Below are 21,218 nucleotides of genomic sequence, written 5' to 3' on the forward strand. Positions count from 1 at the left end.
AGATCCGGACAGTGTGCCAAGGCGCTGGATTCTTAGGAGGACGACATAACGCTCTGTCGCTGAGAGCACAGCCCAGCACACGGAAGACCCCCCGGAAGTGCAGGAGTCATCACAGACCTCCCGGTGGCAGAACCGGCATTGCAATCCCGAGAGGGCGACCTCATCCCAGCCATGGGCTCCTCCCACCGCGACACGGGGTCCCTAGATCCGGGAGAAAAAGACAGGAAGAAAGACAAGCAGAAAGAAGCCTTCATCCATGTCGCACAGGGCAGGTTATCCCGACGTTTCTACACATCCGGAATAGTTCATTAAAAAAGATCACAACCCTTCTCCCCAAAACCGCACGACTGACATGCGTCAGACCTGACAGGCGATCCGATGAGGAAGGCGAGATGGAGAGAGAGAGGAGCTTAGAAAGAACCCTGTACACTGTTACGGGGTTCGCCACGTGGTAGTACGAAAACCTCCTGTCTCGTCTGTCTGTCTGTCTGTCTGCGTGCCGCTCTATGTATCACTACCCTTCACGTCCCCAGTGCCTACCTAGCCCAGGGCCTGGCACACAGCAGGTGCTCAACCCCTTTGGACTGAGCTAGCGACACGGTGACAAAGGCTGGGAAGGGACCACACGCTGCCCAGGTCCCCCAGGCCTTGCGCCTGCAGAGCCGTGTCTGTGTGTGTGTGTGTGTGTGTGTGTGTGTGTGTGTGTGCGTGGCTTCAGCCTGACTTCCGCACACCGTGGGGCTCGCGGGCAGGCCTGTAGGTCTGTGCGTCCTCCACGTGGCTGCAGGGGCGCAGCGGGCGGTGGTGGTCGCGTCTGGTCTGTCTTCGATGACGCGGGAGGCGGCGTAAGGGCGCCGCCCCTGTTTCCTGCCGGCGCGCGCTTTCGTTCCCGGAGATGACAACTTCTGCGCACTCACTTAATGGGGTCCCAAATAACACGCTTCCAACAAATCTTTTATCACCCTTGCTCCTTGGACACATTTCAAATGCTGGCTGTTAACAAGAGGCCGTTTCACCGGCTTTAACGATGACGCGAATCGCTGTGGGTTTTTGTCTCGGAGAGTCTGGACGGGCAGAGGCCAAGAGTAAATTACGGGGCTAACTTTGATGTCCGTGGGTTATTGATCTGCGAGTTCTCCTCCAGGGAAATTCCACCCGCCCCGAGACCTCAGCCGTCCCGAACCCTTTGCATCTCTGCACGTGGGCCACCAGCGTTTGGTTTTCACTTTATATTAATAACGAGACAACATGATGTTCCATTTCTGTAATAAAGCAACGGACGTATCAAAAGGCTCCACCTGGTAGCTAAAAATAAGTTAGTTTTCCCTTGACCCTCCTCATCATTTACCGGAAGGTTCCCTGCCGTCGCGCTCGCTGACCCTTCCAGAAGCATCCGGTCATCTCACTCCAGGTCCTTTCCTGCCCTTGTTTCTCGGCAGGTGAAAGTCATGCTCCGCATCTGCCCCACCCTGACTCGAGAATCCTCGGAATCCAGCTCCTTCTTAAAGGTGGACCCACGGAAGAAGCAGATCACCCTGTACGACCCCCTGACGTGTGGAGGTCAGAACGTCTTCCAAAAGAGAAGCAACCAGGTTCCTCCTAAGATGTTCGCCTTTGATGCTGTTTTTCCACAAGATGCGTCTCAGGTGGGTGTCCCCCTTCCCGTCCCCTCGGGCTCAGGCCACGCTGATGGGTTTCAAGAAGCTTTGACTATCGTGAGAGCCTATGAGCCGGAAGGGTGTCTCCCAGGGCGCTCTGTGCGTCCTTCCAGCCCGACAACTTCTGGAAACCACTCAGGGCTCCCCCGAGTAGCTCGGCCCTTTTAAATTACTGGTGTCCCTCTTTGGGCAGGATCACTGGGCTGGGATCTTAATAAAACATATCCTAGGAGAGAAGGAAGAGGGAGCCAGTCTGCCGATGGCTTACAGGAGCAGGAGATTGAAGGCAGAAGTGGGGGTTTTAGGAACGCCTGCATCGAGGCTGTGGCGTCTGTGGTCCATGAGGACACCAGTCCTACCTGGGCTTTTAGGGAAGGGTGGCGGGGGGGTGGGGCAGTTGTCCAGGAGCTGGGTTGGAGTTAGGCAGGGTTCTAGGGCAAGTGAGAGGCCGAGAAGCTAAGGCTGACATGTCTGTGGCTCAGATCAGGGGAGTGTCGTGGAAGGGAAGGAGAGAGGCTGAGGAGAGCTCCTGGGTTAGCCAGTGCTGCATTGCAAACCTCGCTAAAATTCTGAAATTCAGTGGCTTAGAACAGTAAGCACTTACTACTCCCCATGAATCTGCGGGCCGGCCGAGCATTCTTCTGTTTCCAGCTCAGCTCACGTATGATTGCAGTCTTGGCTGGACGCCCTCACCTGTTCGGGGACTGGCTGGCTTTGGGCTGCCTGGGGCTTTTGCTGTCACGCCGATGGCACGATCCAAGTATACAAGCCTCTCGAGACGTAGGCTCCATATTGTGAGCCCGTCGTTTCTGCTGCATTCTGTTGGCTCAGGGCTGAGGGGTAGGAGGAGACCCCACCTCTGAATCGAAGGGCTGCACGTTGACACTGCAAGGGGCAGACACACACACACCAGGTGGAGAATGATGGCCACACCACGGTGATGACAACTTGGAGGCTTCTTGGGGGCCGGGGTGCCAAGATTCCTGAACCAGAGCTCCTGGAGCCCATCCCAGGAAGAACAGATGTCTACTGGAAGATTCAGTTGCACCATCTGGTGCGGTTCAGCTGCAAGGAGCCGGCAGGACGGAAGCTTCTAGTAGACCCATAACCCAAGTTAGAGGTATACGGTGACCTACTTTGCCTGCACATTGGGCTCCAACAGCTGCATCTTCTGGACAAATTTCCAGCACTTTCCAAGATTTATATAAAGCGGGGCGCATCGGGATCACTGATGCCTGTAGCAGAACTGGAAGACCGGGCTAGTAGCTCCTGTGACTCTCCTCCGTGCTGCATCTGAGCGTGGGCCTCGGGGACGCTCGCTCAGGCCCCGATGTTATCCCGCAGACACACAGCACACGGCATTGGCTCCGTTCATTCACGAGCTGAACTGGTGGCTTCCCCAAAGAGTTTCACCATGAGAAGACAAAACACTTTGCAAGCCAGTCCGATGGTCCCTCACTTTATTACGTTTCATAAAATGTGTTCCACCGCCCCACGGGCTCGCTCGTCCGACCCTGACGTTGTGTCTAACACATGGCCCACAAATCATTTCACGATCATGGTTTAAAAACGTCTCTAAGGCAATTCTCCCTAAGCTGAAAGCATCCCAAGGCAAACCCTAAATTCAGTGTGGACTATTAATGAGTTTTAAGTTTATTCCAGAAAAAAGGAGCCATTCTTATTACTCGTGTTTGCTGACATTTCATACGGGGTTGGCAGAGCTCAGAGGCTCGACGCTTACAGTCACACTGGCTTCGGAATGCTTTAGTTTTGCTAAAATGGCCACTAGTAGAATACATGGCATTTCACTACGAACAGTGCATTTTCCGGGAAGTTTCATACACGTTCACCCACTTGACTCTCCTCGAAGTCTGCGGCATAAAAGAGGGAAGCCTTGCTATATCCCCTTCTATTCTCTGTCGTGCTCGACGTGCCCGCCGTCCTCCCCAGCGGGTTTCAGGCGGTGTGGCCTAGGGAGGATCACTCGACCTCTCTGGGCCTCCGTGTCCTCACTTGGGCTGTTGGGATTCACAAGTTGAGACACGCGAGGCGCCTGGTGGAAGAGATCCAGAGCACAGCGAGGGCTCCGAGCCCGTGAGCTCGTGCTGTCCGGTCGTCGCTGACGCAGGGAGGGTCATCCTGCTGGTCACAGTCAGACTCCGGGCCCCAGCGGCGAGCTCCGTCTGAGCCCCCGACGAGGGGCAGAAAGGAGCTGGGCAGAGCAGCAGGCTTCTGCCCTCAGGTCCTCCCTGTGGCTTATGGGGCAGCAGCCTCCAGGGAGGCCCAGGCCGCAAGGAGGTTGGCTTTCTTCAGTCTGTCAGGACATCAGCTCTCAGCAATGACCAGAACGGCCCTTGCTCCTCGTTGCCCCTGTGAGCCCCCTTGGGTCACCTGCTGCCCGCGCCGGGGCAGACCGCTGAGGCTCTGGCTTTGGGGAGGTGTCGTAGTCCGTTAGGACGGTCATAACACAGCACAGATTCGGGGCCTTATCAACGAGGGAAATTTATTTCTCACAGTTCTGGAGGCCGGGAAGTCCCAGGTCAAAGTACTGGCAGATCCGGGCTCCAGCAAGAGGCCCTTTCTCATTCACAGCTGTCTGCTCGCTGTGTCCTCACAGGGCCTCAAGGAGCCCATGGTGCCCCGCTCTCCTCAGGGCACTCATCCTGTTCAGGAGGGTGAGCCCTGTGACCTCGTCACCTCCCCAAAGGCTTCACCTCCAAATGCCAGCACATTGGATGTGGGCTTTCATCGTAGGCATTGGGAAAGGGGCGGGGCACAAACATTCGGAAGCAGGAAGCCGGGTGGGGGGGACTTACCCCTGTGGGTGTGCAGAGGCCTTCTGCGGAGCCGGCCCTGCGCGGGGGTCGGTGCTGGGGAAGGCCGCCTGCTTCTCAAGGCCTGAGAAGGCGGAGTTCATCCAGCCGTCGCTGCAGAGTCACCTGTGACAAATTCCATCAAGATTCTCCAGCATCCGTCTCGGGGCTTCCAGCCGGCCTCTCGCTGCAGGGGTCCCGGGGGTGTGGCAGATCCCGCGGTCCCCACAGCAGCCTCGGCCCCAGAGGAGCCCCCAGCGGAGCTGCGGAGGAGACCACCAGAACGCTCGAGAACGGGTGGGAGTGTGGGTTTTCTATTTGGGTTTGGGAGAGAGAATCGATTTCCAAATACTCGGGCCCATCGCACCCCTGCAGCCCCGTTCCTGGCAAGGCCGTGGCTCTTGGATTCCGATCCCCCGGGCTGTGGGGGTGCGGCACGTGACTCTGACACCTCGAAGGGATTCCTGGAGCTCGGATTGTGGTAGGGACAGCGCACTGTCCGTGATTTTGTCCTCCTGCCGCCCAGAGAAGGTTCTAGGATCTCCAGGTGCAGCCGCGGAATTCGCAGAATTCCCCTGGTTTGCAGAACTCTGTATTACTGGGTTTTAGTGGGGAAATACAAAAAGGCATCAGGAATCCAGCTGCCCTCTCGGGATTTAGATAGTCGTGTGGGGGCTGAGCCACACAGCCGGCCGAAGAACCCCCATGGTGACAGCCTTGGTACATTTGATAACGTACGTGGAATCTGCAGAGAGAGAAAGAAAAGGCTGGTTTTAAAAAGAAGGGGACGTGGATCAAGAAAGAGGAAGAACCAGAGGTTGGAGAGAAAGTAGACCTAGATCACAGGCCTCCAGCTTCTATTAGAAATTCCATGTTCCAAGGTCATGTTCCTGAAATGGGCCATCATCTTTTTCCCCACTAATAAGCTTGGTCCATTTCATATGCTGTGTGTGTGTGTGTATGTGTGTGTGCGCGTGCATGCCTGTGTGTGTGAAGGATCTAGGTAACAGATGGCCAGTGGGAAGTTTAAAAGCCTTGTCCAGGAGCCACGAAGGGCAGATCAGATAAGAGCCTGAGGTCCACGAAAGCACCGTGTCCTGGGGCAGCCTGTTCCTGCCTGCCCTGCACAGGCAGCAGCTGAAATGCCCCATGAATTAGCGGAAGAATGGTTCATAGGTCACGTGTGTAAGGCTCGGGTTTATAAGAGGCTGAGGTCCCAGAGGGTTTTGAGCACTCCCGAACGGCATTACAGCCTGACCCACCTATAAGACCGTGACCCCCAAGACCTGAGTCCCAGGGAAGGGGGCTCCGGTTCCCATCGCTAATGGTCCACTTACCACGCGTGTCTCTTCTCGTTTCTGCCAGGCTGAAGTGTGTGCTGGAACCGTGGCCGAGGTGATCCAATCTGTGGTCAACGGGGCGGACGGCTGCGTGTTCTGTTTCGGCCACGCCAAGCTGGGTCAGTGAGCGATTTCCTTGTTCCTGCCGCGTGTATCCCCGGGCACGCGGTCTGGTCTTCTGTCCCTGCCCCTGCGGATGAAAGGGGAGGTTGTCTCCTTTAGGTGCCCAACTGTACAATCCCCACTCACCGTTTCTGCTTTTGAAATGTAGCGTTCATCCTAAGTGGAGACCCAGGCTTCTAGCAGGGGGTGGCGGGGTCCCTCCCACTTGGTCCAGGTCAGGGGCCCGCCCAGAGAGCCACCAGGAGAGGGGATGCATGCCGAGCCTCGGCTCTGGGGTTCACAGTGGTGGACGGAGCCCAGGACAAGGCACAGGAGCAGCCCCCAGGCCAAGCCCAGAACCGTGTCAGGACTCGTCTGGGGACGGCATCGGACAGCCAGCCTCAGTCCCCAGCCTCCAGCTGAGCCAAGTGAGAAAAGACAGGGTCTGGATGGTTGGACCCCCTGCAGGTGCCTTCTTAATCCTGGCCTGGGGCCGTCTGAGGAAGTTAGGAATTTGGGGAACTCCGGAAGTGCCCCTTGGCAGAAGTTCCCACAAAAGCCTTGCAGTCAGGGGGGCCCGTTTGAGGCCGAGACCAAAAGCTCATTTCAGCTGCCTTCGGTCTTCTCCATAACGGATCAAAGCAGCAATGCAGATTTTAATAGAATTTGCTCCTGTAATAAAAATATACACCGCATTTAACTTGAGGAAGGATATAAACTGCGAGGCTGTGGGTTTCATCTGGGTGGTGATAAAAAGAACCATTACGGCGATGAACGATCTCGGCCTTCCCTCCGCGTGTAAAACGGGGCGGCAGCTGGATAGCGCTTGGTGTCTGGGATTGTCCTCGAGCCGCGTCCAGGCTTAGGTCCTGTCCTCCAGTCTGGGTGCTCACGTTCTTTGTTCCTAGTACTAGGAGATGCCCTTGGTGGTTGTGGTCCTCAACCCTTAGTATTTCCCTCCTTTTCCTTTCCTTCCTTCCTTCCCCCAACTTCTTGGCAGTGGGCAGCGGGGAGGGGGCGCACTTCATAGAATGCCCCCTCCCCCTCCGCATGCTCACACCGCGTTCCTTCCTGCCTCGCTCCCCCCAGGGAAGTCCTACACCATGATCGGAAAGGACGATTCCATGCAGAACCTCGGCATCATCCCCTGTGCCATCTCTTGGCTCTTCAAGCTCATCAATGAGCGCAAGGAGAAGACGGGGGCCCGGTTCTCGGTGCGGATCTCAGCCGTGGAGGTGTGGGGCAAGGAAGAGAACCTGCGGGACCTGCTGGCCGAGGTGGCCACGGGCAGCCTGCAGGACGGCCAGTCCCCGGGCGTGTACCTGTGCGAGGACCCCATCTGCGGCACGCAGGTGAGCAGCTCCCGGCAGGGGTGCGCGCCCGTGAGCCCCCCGCGGCTGCCTCCTCAGGCGGGGCTGGCGCGTGAGCGTTTACTCTAAGGTGGCCGGGAGCTGTGTGGCCTCAGCTGCTGGGCCATCGGCTCACCCAACCTAAATATTTGTACCTTGAACCTGATGGACAGTGAACAGGAGCCACGGTCCTTGTAGCCATCGTGGGGGGTGGGGGTGGAATTCACTTTCTTCACACCCCTTTCGACAAAAAGGGAAGTCCTGTGTTTCTTTTGCTTAAACAGCAAGCCGAAATATTTACTGCTCTGCACGAAGGGCTCCAGCCACTACGGGAGCTGCTTATGACTCTATAAACCGCGTTTCTGGCCCTGGTTTTGCCGCCGGCTTAGTAGCACTATAGGAAAAACTAAGAACCACTTTCTAATTAGCACCACGATATAACTGCTCGGTCTGTGGAAGGCCGGAGAAGCTCCCGTCCACCTGTGCAGGGTGTGACGCAGGACGGCCGTGGGGGTCTGTCCCTCGCTGGATGACGGCAGGGGGAGGAAGGTCTCTGAGCTCCCTGCTGGCTGTCCAGAAGAATCGGCTCTCTCTGTCTCCAGCAGGCTTTATTTCCTAGATTTTTTTTTTTAAGATTAAGTTCATTTTGATGAGCCCCTGCCTCCTCGCAGGAGGGATCCGTTGGCATACATGAGGATACTCGCACTTGGTTTTGTTCTACCCGTGCTCTGAGCACCTCAGATCCTTCCGTTTCGGTTAGGAATCTCCCCCGACCTCCAACTGCAAAACTCGTCGTGATTTGCACAGCCCCATGTGACTTGCCCCGCTTACCTTTCCAGCATCCCCTCTTGCCACTCGTAAATTACATGCAAGTGTGCAAGTGCCTAAAAAAAGCCCCTCAGACTTCAGCGTGCATATGGGTCGCTGGGGATCTCGTGACCCTGCAGGTTCTGGCTCTGTAGGACTGGGATAGATCCCCAAAAACATGTCTCACAAGTCCCCATGTGACTCTGATATTGCTGGTCCAGGACTGCACTTTGAGAAGCTCAGTCCGGTGGCACCTGCCTTCTGTTCCCTTTCTGAGAATTCCCTAGATGTTCAGATACGCTATAGCCTCCATTCACTTTTTTTTAATTAAAATGTTGTTAGTTAACACAGAGTGCAATATTGGTTTCTGGAGTAGAATTCAGTGATTCATCACTCACAACTCCATTCACTTTTATAAAAACTCGGCCTGGGAAGCCCCACGTCGACCCCTGGTTCTCTGAAGGCTAAGAAGAACCCATCAACTCCTCTCTATTTTAACTCCTCTTACTGAAAAATCACGAAAAAAGTCTTTCGCTTGTCTTTCTGCCATAGTCAGTACAGGACAGCGAACACAACAGAGTCTCTCTTCGAAGTCTGAAGATTTTGGAGGTGCCGGGCTCCCAGACCAGCTCTCAGCGTTCGGGATGATAGTGCAGTCAGAGTCAGAAATAGAAAATTCTAAGAATGTGTTCCGGCTCTGAGACCTACACGGCTGACTCTTTCTTTGAATACAGCCGAGGTTTCCTTTTCTCCCCCCAAGAAGGAGTATTGCTCCAAATTTTTTTTAAGATTTTATTTATTTATTTGACAGAGATCTCAAGTGGGTGGAGAGACAGGCAGAGAGAGAGGAGGAAGGAGGGTCCCTGCTGAGCAGAGGCCCGATAGGGGGCTCGATCCCAGGACCCAGGGACCATGACCTGAGCTGAAGGCAGAGGCTTTAACCCCCTGAGCCACCCAGGCGCCCCTCCAATTCTGATAATATTGTTCTAATGAAGGTTTCCTCTAATTTCTAAGGGATCTCATAGGATTTAGACACACGGCCCACAATGCTTTCTTAATTGATTAAATATGTCATGATTGTGAATTTAGAAACTAAAGATAAAAATAGATATTCCTTAAACAATCAAGATGAGACATTCAAGTATGTTGGGTGTTTTTGCATCTTGTTTAAAACTATGCTCGTACATGTAAGTCTAAAAGTGGCCTTAAGTCACTGGAGTGATGGGGAGCAGAGTTCAAGCTAACCAGGGTTGGCTCTTCCTTCTTGGGGGAGCCAGTGCTGTCTGGCCTGAGCTCCCATCGTGCCCCCTGCCTGTCTGCGAACATTGTCGTCTTTGAGAGCAGGATGCGATTGCATCCTCCGGGTTTTCTTAGGTAGGTGGATAGCCCAGGGTGTGGGTTTGCAGGGCTCTGCAGAGGTCAGGCTGGGCCGCCTGCTCCCTGGTCACTCGGATACAATCTTACACTCTTCACACCTGCTAAGACTCGCCGTGAAACCGTGGAATGGCTGAAACTAGCTTTCATCCACTACATATGCTCAGTATTACCTTTCAGCAAAGGATTTGTGAAGCAGACAGCTGCGCATGAGTCCAGGCCCTTGTTCTAGAAGGATCTCCGGCCTCCGAGAGGCATGCAGCTTCTCTGCACAATGGAGAGCCAGAGACCTCAGCTCTCGGCTTGTGTGTTCCAGCTGCAGAACCAGAGCGAGCTGCGGGCGCCCACGGCCGAGAAGGCCGCCTTCTTCCTGGACGCCGCCATCGCCTCGCGCCGGGGCAGCCAGCAGGACTGTGACGAGGACGACCACCGCAACTCCCACATGCTCTTCACCCTGCACATCTACCAGTACCGCATGGAGAAGAGCGGGAAAGGCGGAAGTAAGTGCACGCGCGGCCAGGCCCAGCCCATCATCTGGGGCAGCCTTGGCCCCTCCCATGCCCAACGTGGGGCTTGAACTCACGACCCAGAGATGGAGCCCCCCTCCCCGTCAGTCCATCGACCAAGCCAGCCAAGCGCCCCTGACCCTTTTTAGCGAGGTGCAGAGTCTGCTGGTTGGGAGATCCAGACGATGAGAGAGCCTGGGCTGCAGTTTCCTTTGAACTGTCCAGGAGAAAAGGGTTTGCCTTGGCGAGGATAATTGACAAATGCAGTTACCAGAGGATGGTGAGCAAGGACAAACTTTAAACGGAAAAAACTACAGGTGACTTGTATCTTTTTTGCACACACTTTACAGGTGCTCTCCCGGAAGGTCCAATATTTACACCCCAGGCACCCTGGTGATGGGTTACTCATCAGTAGCTTGAGTCCACTCTATGGACCCGGGAGAAACAAAAGCATTTTTTTTCTAAATTGCCTATAAATCAGACTTTGGGATAACTAACCAGGTTCTGGCTTCCTCTGTGCCTCGGTGGCATTCCTCTGTAAGGCCGGGGCACAGGCCTGCTCCATGATGAGCGGCAACCCCGGGACCCCAGTGCGCTGGGTACACAGGTCCCTTCGGACTACAAAGCCAGCACTGACCTCGGTGCGTTGCCCGACCCTTTGCCTGCCAAGCCCTGTAGACTCGACGCTCTAAGGAGCGTCTCAGGTGGGATTCTGAACCATGGGCCGCATAGGCCGTTGACCTGGGCTTTCTCCCCTGTGAGCCCCAGGCCTGGACTGCTGGGTGACAGCTTCCCTATGCTCTCGATGTCTACTTCTAAGAATTTTCAAAACACAGTCAGTCAGCCCCCAGTATTCCCTGAAAATGATTGCCTCGGGGCACTGGGTGCTGGGAAAACGGACATTAGCCCCAAGCTAGGAGACTAACCCAGGGGCCTGGAAATCGTGAAGCTAATTGGCTAACACAGAGGCAATCAACAAACCTAATTCTTGGTGGGGCCCTGAGTTAGGCATCCAACCGGGATCGGAGCTGGGCTTCCCAGTTCTCTGCCTGTTGCTGGAAGACCTGGAAGCCAGTATCCTGGGATCAGCTCTCGGGCCTTCTCTGGCCCCCAGTGGAAGCTCTGCCCTTCCCCAGTCTCAACGCCTCCGCTGGCCCCGTCGTCTGCCATGACCTGTTACTTTCATTCAGTTTTCGTGAAATCCAGTTCACATTCAGAAAAACCTACCCTGCTGGTGTGTTGTTAGATGAGTTTTGGCAAATCTGTATAGCTGGGTGTCCCCCGCCGCCATCCAGATAGAGAATAAAGCTGTCCGCACCGAAAGCTCCCCTCCCCTACCTCGAGCCCCTGACCACCCCTTTTAGTTTTGCCTTTATCCAGAACCTCATCTAGATGGAATCCCGTATTCCCCGTGTGACCTTTTGTGTCTGGCTTCTTGCATCTGGCTTGAAGCATCGGAGACTTACCCACATGGTTTTGTGTACTGGTTGTTTGCTTATTTTTCTCGACGGAGCCTAGAGACTTGCCCCTACCCCTCCTCCCACCCCCAGGCCTGAGATCTCACCATATGCCCCGGGCTTGGGGGCTGCCCAGGAGTCTAGAGATACTGGCCTCACTGGTGGGGCACTGGGCACCCCGGGTGGCCAGCCAGCAGCAGCCCGGACTGCTCTTAAACCGGCCAAGGTCATGGAGGTCTGACTGCGGGGTGAGCAAGAGAGTTTGAATGGGAAACTTCCAGAGGAAATTGATTCCCAGTGATGGGCTCACACCCGAGTACCGCATTTCCGTTTAGAAAAACTTTCTCAAAGAAGGAAACGAGGGGTTAGGACAGGGATGAGAAGATCCAGACTTTTAAAACTTGACACAGAACCCCCCCCCCCCCGCCCCGCAACAGTCTGGGGGCTGGCTTTCAATTCTGCACGCACTGTTTTTTCTGGATTGTGTCTTACCATCATGAATGGGGGAGTCCAAGAAATGTTTTATTCTTTGAAGCTTGCTTTTTTATTTTATTTAAGCTTTATCTCTTTTAAGCTGTTCTCTTCTTTCAAGTCAATTTTAATAATCAGAGCCTGCCGAGGGTGCTCGAACTTTCAGCAGAGGGTGACTTGCAGAAGGTACGAATTTTCAGCCAAATTGCTTCCAAGTGGCGCCGAGCAGAGATCTCGGCAGACAGTATAATCTCGTTCTCCTTCCAGGTCTCAAACCGTGCTGAAAACAACTATATTCAGTTTTTCTTCTTGTTGTTGGTTTTTTGTTTTTTTTTTTTTTTTGTGGTTCTGCTCTTGATGTGGAAACTGAAAGTAGGGAAGAATCTTGAAAATAAACAGTTAATGAAATGACTTTGACTGTAAGAAGTAGAAATTGAGCCTCACAGAGGTGTGGGCTGGGCCCTGTCCAAGTCACTCCACAGCACATCTGGGCACTTATGGAATATTTAAGATCCCATTCGCCTCCTTGCTGTTTATATATCGTGAAGGCAAATTGCTTTTAAATAATAAATTCAGGGTAAAGGAAAAGGCAAGTACCATTAATGGCTCCCCAAAACCCTTTTCATTACTTTCTAATGTATCTCATCTGTAGATAAGAAGGCGGCGAGGGGGAGTGGGGGGGGAGACCAGGGGACGTCACCTGCCTGCCACGGCCCCCTGCTTCCCGGGAAGAGAGGAGTCTAGGCCCCGATGTGCACAGGCGGCCCCCGGCCCGGGGCTCACTTGACTTCATTGAATTTTTATCTGCTTAACATATAATAAGGCGATTCAGAGTGTTGTTTAAAATGGAAATTTTTGTTTACTTATACATAAGTAATAATCCCTGTGGACCTGGCAGGCAGAACTCAATTAAAGGAAAGTTTATTAATTAGTTACCCTGCAGGGAAGCAGAGAGCGGAGTCTGCTGCTGTAAACAACGGGCCGTCGGTGGCTTAGATGGTGGGTTTCAGACAGGTCTCTCGGGAAGAGCTTGCCACGTGTGTGCATGCACCTGAATCTTACACACGTGTGTATTTTACTTGCACACGTGTACAGACATACACACATATATAAAGAGGCAGACAAAAATGTTTTTAACATGTCCAGCCAGGAGAGAAAATTTACTGTTTCACACATAGCCTTTGGTTACACTTGAAATATTTCCCTGGTTTAGGGAGTTTTTGGAGTCTTCGTGGGGCCGATTCTCCAATGGTTCTGGAGCCTTCCCCTGCTTTGCCAAGCTCATGTGTGAAGGCTGAGAGGCCCCGTGGGAATTCCAGCCTTGGGAAAGAGCCCGAGGGCCGAATGGTCAAGAGCTTCTCCTCATGAACGGGTCTTTCAGGAGACTGTCCACACTTGAAATCAAACGGAACATATGCTGTGTTTTCAAAACATCAGTGCTTCTCTGTTACCTCGTTCAGCGACGTTTCTGAAAGAGAAAGACCATCCGGTTACCTTTCCCATCAGCAGGTGGTGTGAGTTCAGAGAAGTCCTCTGTGCAGCGCAAGGAGGAGATAGTTAATGAGAAAGTTAGTCCGAAGGGAGGATCCTGAAAAATGGTACATTCACGCCGTGAATGTTTCATCTCATGAATATTTATTTCAGTAATATTTCAAAACACACACACAAATGGGTATTTATTTATTTATTCATCCTCTGATATGGGTTTTTCTCTTCGAAATGACTTTGCAACCTGAAGTTCTGCTTTTATAAACCACGCTCATATTGATAGTCTGGTTCTTGCCTTAAATTTCTTCTAAGTGATTCGAGAACTCAAAGACGTTTCTTCCATTTTTTTCCCCACTTTATAATTTCTCATTTCCACCAAATTCAGCATCTCTTTTTATTTTTATTTTATTTATTTATTTTTTTAAAGATTTTCTTTATTGATTTGAAAGAGGGAACATGAGTGGGGCCGGGGAGGGGGGGCAGAGGGAGAGGGAGAAGCAGACTCCCTGCTGAGCAGGGAGCCTGACACGGGGCTCCATTCCAGGACCCTGCGATCATGACCTGAGCTGAAAGCAGATGCTTGCCTAACTGAGCACCCAGGGGCCCCTCAGCATCTCTTTTTGAAGAAGAACTCATTTTTATCTTGTCTTTCCAAAGCCTTGAGTTTAGCTCTTAAAGAACACTAGCTCTCTTTACACAATCGTATCTTACTGGTTTGCCTAAGATTTGCTTCTGTTTTTTCCGTGATGACAAGCAGAATCCCCGGGTTTAGGAGGGAACCCTGCTGACCCATTAAGTACACAGTTCACCTGCAGGGAGCAAGGGAGCGCAGACAAATGGGAAAACAGCCCGCCCCGGCCACGCGGATCCCATCCATCCACAGAGCTCACAGGTGAAGGCCACGCAGCAAGGCAGCTGTTCCCAAATTTGGCCGCAACCGAGAGTCACCTGGGGAACTTTCCAGTGAATCCCAGGGCCCGTGGCGCATTCCGGGCCGGTTAAATTGGAAAGCCGCTGCGCAGAAGCCAGACACCCGTGTTTTCTTAGCTCCCAAGGTGATTCCAGCGCGCAGCCAAGTTTGGGAACCGCGAAGCTCTGAGAAGGTGAGTTGAAGGCGCTTCTACTCCCTTTACAGTTACCCGTGGCTTTTCGTCTTAGCTTCCGCAATAATTTTCCAGGAGATGTTGGGCCATTTATATTTTCATTTATGGGGGGGCGATTTATTTGGCCCCCGTGAACCTCGTTTTCCTCGTCTGCCCCACGGAACCGATGCCCGCATTGCAGGATGGTTGCAGGAATTAAGTGCCATCAGGAGACGAGCGTGTCCCGGCACCTCCCGGGCCCTCGGCCAGCGGGAGTTAGGGGGGTTGGCCCAGGAGTGGGGGGAGATTAGGATTGCTGCCTCTGGGGAGGGTCTGGCCGAGCTCCAGACTTGCCATATACCCAGGAGAGCGCGAGTAAAGCGGGGCAGAAGGCCGCTGGGATCCGTCCACCCCCGCTGCGACCCCGGAAATCTCGGACTGCCCTCCGACGACAGAGCTTTCTCGCCAGCCATCCGGAGTGACGCGCGTCCTTGCCGGTAGCACGTGGCCCCGGGCGCGCTCACCTCGCCCCTCAGAGGACGCCCCAGGCGTGGAAGGACTGCCCCAAGCAGGACTCCGTGGCTGCTTGAACTTGAGTGGGTTAGGCGGACAGACTCGATTTTCCACGGTCTGGCTAGGACTCCCGTTCTGAGTCACGCAGCCCTAATTATAGGTGTTTCATAACGCTCTTCGGGGCGGCTAAACTGTGCTTTTGTTCTCTGTCTTCTGTTTGACTCCCTGTACATTGTGCATTTTATTCCATTACATCAAATGGCCTGTTAGAGTCTCAAGGTCCCAACTGGTCCCTGTCTTTGCCCTTTAATCTGCAGCCCAGGTGGGAGATCTGAGCTGCTCCTCTCTAGGTAATTAGGTTGCAAAACAGATGATACTTTGCTTTAAAAATAACTATTTCTCAAGCGCGCTGCCGTGACCTGATCTTGCGCGATACAAAATGGGATAAAGGAGAAGTTCCGTGTTGTATCTTCCCTCGTGAGGGTTTTCCCTGGGGAGAGGGGAAGGGGGAGAAAACGTAGCATCCTTGCTGTGAACAGTTCTTGGCTGTGGACGTATCCAAGTCACTGGGCCCCTGTGGATGGAAATGCCGGGCTTTCCCTAAACACTCCTCACCCTTTCTCCTAGATGTGGACGTTGAGGACTCAGTAGAGCAAAGTGAGGGTTAGGACAGTCGTTCCCAAATGTTTCCATCCTGTGACGTGCGCAGAGACTCGCCCTCCCGCATCCGCGCTTCTGTGGGCTCTGCCCACAGATCTGTGGACACCCAGGGACCGGCCACAGGCTCATCCTATGTCCCCAGGACCCAGACCCGGGCCCATCACACTCCCTGCCTCTACTTTCCCACCCCAACCCCTTTTCTGTCTTGCCCCAAAAGTCACAGTTTCTGCAACAGCTTCTGGAAACTTGTGTGTCTACCTTTGCTGCTTGCCTTCCATGCAGAGCAGGGGAAGCAGGGGAAACAGTAGCTGTCCCAGAAGCAGGAGGACTTGAGCCACCCTGGGAGGTGGGAATCCAGGGGTCTGAGGAGCCAGGGTCTGCTGCTGCCTGGGGAGTGGGGCGATGGGGAGCCAATCTAGAAGCTGGGGTTGTGTGCGGGGAAGGAGGGCACTCCCCTCGGAGAGTGGGGCAGCGGCAGAAAGAGAGCCCAGTGTCCCTGCCCTCTCGGGAACTGCCTAAGGCCACATTGCACAGGATGGGGGGGGACATCAGTCTTGAAAGTGGGAAGCCCAGCTGCCCTCCGACAGGACAGTCACAACAAGTTTCCTGATTGAGAACAAAGCAGGGGTACATGGGCAGCTCAGTGGGTTAAGCACCTGCCTTTCGCTCAGGTCATGATCTCAGGGTCCTGGGATTGAGCCTTGCTGGCGGGGGTCCCCTGCTCGGCAGGGAGCCTGCTTCTCCCTCTGCCTCTGCCCCTCCTTCGTGCACTCTCGCATGCTCTTTCTCAAACAAATAAAATCTTTATTTAAAGAAACAAAACAGCTTTAACAAGATACAGTTGGGATAGAGCAACCCACATATTTGGCTTTGCGGTCTGTGTATAAGCCTCTGAACACGTCCATACAATCGAGATAAAGGACAGAGCCCTCGCCCTCCAGATTTCTTGGACAACGTGACTTTTGCCCTTTTTAAAATTGTTTTTGTCTTATAATTAAGCTTCGAGAGTTTTTTATATGCTCTGGATAAAAGTCCTTTAGCAGGTAGATGTTTTGCAAACATTTTCTCCCAGGCTGTGGCATGCTTTTTTATTCTCTTAACCGTGTATTTCGAAGAGCAGAAATAGTCCGTTTTCACGACATCCAGCTTATCTGTGTGTTCTCTTATAAATCATGTTTTTGGCTTCATAGCTAAGCCATCTTTGCCCAACCCAAGATCAGAAAGGTTTCATGCTATGCTTTCTTCTAGAAGTTTTGTAATTTCAGGTTTTATATTTATATTTATATTTATATAAATATATTTATATTTTGATAAATATATTTATATTTTGATTCATTTTTTTGTAAACTGTGCAGTGTATGGATTAAAGGTTTTTTTTTGCGTGTGTGTGTATAGAAGACAGGTTCTTCAGTCTGATAAAAATGTTTCTGAAAAACCTGCTAACATAATGGGAAAAGATGTGCAGCTTATATATATATAATTGGAGAGAGAGTGTGTATGTGAGTGGGGGAAGGGCACGGGGAGAGGGAGAGAGCATCTCGAGCGGACCCCACACGGAGTGTGGAGCCCAGTGTGGGGCTCAGCCTCGCAGCCCTGAGCTCTGTGGAACGGCTCTAGTACCATTTGTTATGAAAACTATTCTCTCTCTACTAAATTACCTTTGTTAAAAATTCCTCGTTCATATTTGTGTGGCTCTGTTTTGGGACTCTCTACACTTCTCCATTGATCTCTTCCTCTAGCTTTATACCAAGACCACACTGTCCTGGGTTCTGGTGGCTTTATAACAGTCCTTGAAATTGGATATGGTACTACTAGCCTTCCAGTTGTGTCTTTATTTTTAAAGGTGGTTTTGACTATTCTAGGTCCTTTGCATCTCCATATAAATTCTAGAGTCGGCTTCTAAATGAACTTTGCAGCATCATTTTCTACCAAAAAAAAAAAAAAAAAAAAAAAGAACTGCTGGGATTTTAACAGAGATTACACTGAATCTGTAGGTCCATTTGGCCAGAACTCACATCTCAACGATGCTGAGTCTTCTGACTCACAAACGCAGTGTCTATTTCCAGTTTTTAGGTCTCTGTGAACATCTCTCAGCAATACTCTGTCGTTCTCTGTGTATGGATCTGTCTTCTGTGCAATTTACACTGAAGTATTTTGTATTTTCATTTTATTATAAATGGTATCTTAATTCTTTTGAAAGATTTTATTAGCACAAGCAGGGGTAGGGGCACTTCTGCAAATGGTATTTTAAAATTTCAATCTCTAGTTGTTTGTAAATACTAGAAATACAGGGGAGCCTGGCTGGCTCAGTTAGTAGAGCGTGTGACTCTCGATCCTGGGGTGTGAGTTCAAGCCCCACCTTTCAGGCATGGAGCCTGTTTAAAAAAAAAAAAAAATGCACGGGCGCCTGGGTGGCTCAGTGGGTTAAGCCTCTGCCCTTAGCTCAGGTCATGATCCCAGGGGTCCTGGGATGGAGCACTGCATCAGGCTCTCTGCTCAGTGGGGAGCCTGCTTCCCCCTCACTCCCCTCCGCCTGCTGCTCTGCCTACTTGTGATCTTTGTCTGTCAAATAAATAAATAAAATCTTTTTAAAAAATGCGGCTCATTTTTATCTGTTCGTCTTGTATCTTGCAACCTTGCTAAGCTCTCTTTATTCATCCTAGTTGCTTTTTTGTGTGGATTCTGTTTGGTTTTCTATGCCGATGACCGTGTTAGTCCACAAAGACTGTTTGACTCTTTGCTTATCAATCTGGGTACCTTTTCTGTTTTCTTGACTTCCTGTGCTGGCTACAATCCCAACACAACATTGAATAGAAATGGTGCGAGTGGACATTCTTGTCTCATTCCTGATCTTAGAAGGCATTTGATCTTTTACCCTTAAGTGTGATGTTAGCAGTAGATTTTTCAGAAACTCTTATCAACCTGAGGATACTGCCTTCTGAGCAGTATTTTGCTGAGAATTTTAATCAGGAGTAGATGTTGACTTCTGTTAAACGTTTTTTCTGCATCTACTGAGGCAAACTTGCGTTTCTGGGATAAATCCCACTTACGGTGTAAAGTCCTCCTTATATGCTCCTAGATAGTTTCCTAATGTGGTTCTCTGTTTAGCAATTTTGTACCCATGTTCATGAAGGATATTGGTCTTTGGTTTTCTGTTCTTGTAATGTCTTTGTCTGTTTTTGGTATCAAGGAAATCCTGGCTATGACCATAGGTTATTTGGAACAGTCCTCTTGAGTTTGAAAATATTTGAGAGTTTTCCAGATATCTTTCCATGCCAACTTCTGCTTGAATTCCATCGTGTCAGAGAACATACATTGATGTGAATCCTTCAAGATTTACTTAGACTTGGTTTATGGACCAGAATATGGTCTGCCTTGGGAAATGTTTTGTGTGAATTTCAAAGGAATGTGTATTTTGCTGTTGTTGGGTTGAGTGTTCTATAAATGTCAAGTTGGTTGACCGTGTTTTCCAAATCTTCAACATCTTTACTGGTTTTCTGTCTACACATTTTATCAATTCTGGAGAAAGGGTTATTTGAAACCTACAACTGTAATTACAGACTCGCTTATTCTTGGAGTTCAATGAGGTTTTGCTTCAAGTATTTGAATGTCTGTTACTAGATGCATAAATATTTTTGATTGTTAGGACCTCTAATCAATCATCACCTTTATGAAATGTTCCTATTTGCTTCTATTCACACTTTTTGTCTTCAGTTTCTTTTGTTTAATATTGATATAACCATTTCAGCTCTCTTACGGGCACTGTTTGCATGGTCCAGGCTTTCCCACTCTTACACTTTTAATGGATTGTTTCTTTATATTTGAAGTGCGTTTCTCATAGGCAGCCTATGGCAAGGGCTCGCTCTTTTGTGCGGTCTGACAATTTCTACCTTTCAAATAAGAATGTTCAGACTATTTACATTTCATGTAATTATTGACATGGTTTGGTCCAAATTCTTGTTTTTCACTAGGATTTCTATTCAACTTACCTGTTCTTTCTTTTCCTTTGCTTTTTTTTTTTTTTAAACTGCTTTTTTTGGATTTACTGAATATTTTTAAGAATTTCACTTTAGATCCTTTGTTGGCTTCCTAGCTGCAACTCTTCACTATTTACTGATCTCTTTAGGGTTTATGGTATGAACCTTTAAATTATTACAGTATGGGGGTGCCTCAGTCGTTAAGCCTCTGCCTTTGGCTCAGGTCATGATCTCAGGGTCCCAGGATCAAGCCCCACATCGGGCTCCCCGCTCAGTGGGAATCTGCTTCTCCCTCTCTCTGCCTCTCCCCCTGCTTGTGCTCTCTCTGTTTCTGACTCTTTCAAATGAATAAATAAAATCTTATTTTTTTTAAAGTTGTTATTACAGTCTGCTATCAAGTGATGTTCTAGGACTTCATGAATGGAGTAAGAGCCCTACAGTGCAGTACCTCCATTTCCTCCCTTCTAATCTTCGTGCTATTGTCCTTGAACTTCTGAATTTTGCATATGTTAGAATCCATACAGGACAATGGCCTTAGTTTCGCTTTAGCAGCCGGTTATCTTTCAAAGAGGTTTAAATACTGGGGGGGGGGCAAACATGTATTGGCGTAGTTATCCTTTCTAGAGCTCATTCCTTTGTGTATATCCTCTGTGGGTTTGCTTTGGTGAATCCTTCCAGCTCTTTTAGTCTGAAAGAGTCTTTATTTCCCTTTGCCTGAGAATGATACTTGTGTTGGATATATTATTCTAGGTTGACATTTAGAAATGTTGCTTCCCAGTCTTTTCACTTGTATCAGTTCCAACAAGAAACCTGCCATCCTCCTTTTCTTTGGCCCTTTCTATGGGACCCGTTTTCCTCCTCTGGTTGCTTTTAAGGTTTTTCTCATTATTCCTGGTGTTAAGCAGTTTGATGAGCCTTAGCATAGTTTTCTTCACGTTTCTTGGGCTTGGGGCTCATCGTGGATCTGTGGGTTTATAGTTTTTTATCAAGATTGAGAAAGTCTTGGTTGTGTCTTTTTTTTTTTTTTAAGATTTTATTTGTCTATTTGACAGAGAGAGATCACAAGTAGGCAGAGAGGCAGGCAGAGAGAAAGGGGAGAAAGCAGGCTCCCCGCTGAGCAGAGAGCCCGATGTGGGGCTTGATCCCAGGACCCTGAGATCATGACCTGAGCCGAAGGCAGAGGCATAACCCACTGAGCCACCCAGGCACCCCGCTGTTTGTGTTTTTATTTTTAAATTTTCTGCTTCATTTTGGACAGTTTCAGTGACTTTGTCTTGAAACTTACAAGGCTTCCCTGCTGTGAGGTGGGCTCTGCCGTTGATACGGTGTATTTTTCAGCTCTAGCTTTCCTTTTGGTACAGAAGCAGTTTGTCTTTTTTAATTATCCCATGTCTCTATTTACGTCTTTAAACACTTGAAATATTGCCATAACTGGGTTTTCACCTTTTTGTTTTTGTTTTGAGAGAGGGGAATGCATGCGCAGCGGGGGTATGGGGCAGAGGGAGAGGAAGAGAGAGAGAATCTCAAGCAGTGGAGCCTGATGCAGGGCTTGATCTCACGACTCTGAGGTCGTAACTTGAGCCAAAGTCAAGAGGCAGACACTTAACCAAGTAGCCTCCCA

At 50.7% G+C, this 21,218-nt stretch overlaps 1 protein-coding gene across 2 annotated transcripts in view; it reads left to right on the forward strand.

Moving 5' to 3' along the window:
* KIF26B (kinesin family member 26B) overlaps window positions 1-21,218 on the forward strand; it is a 416,715-nt gene that overhangs the window by 342,256 nt on the left and 53,241 nt on the right. For both annotated transcript variants that reach the window (XM_044267071.1, XM_044267072.1), the window contains 4 exons: window positions 1,440-1,646; window positions 5,837-5,930; window positions 7,003-7,265; window positions 9,760-9,943. In XM_044267071.1, the coding sequence (XP_044123006.1) occupies window positions 1,440-1,646; window positions 5,837-5,930; window positions 7,003-7,265; window positions 9,760-9,943 (748 nt within the window). The remainder of the gene's footprint in view (window positions 1-1,439; window positions 1,647-5,836; window positions 5,931-7,002; window positions 7,266-9,759; window positions 9,944-21,218) is intronic.

The sequence above is a fragment of the Neovison vison genome, chromosome 10 (genome assembly GCF_020171115.1).
Source record: "Neovison vison isolate M4711 chromosome 10, ASM_NN_V1, whole genome shotgun sequence".
In the NCBI taxonomy this organism is placed as follows: Eukaryota; Metazoa; Chordata; class Mammalia; order Carnivora; family Mustelidae; genus Neogale; species Neogale vison.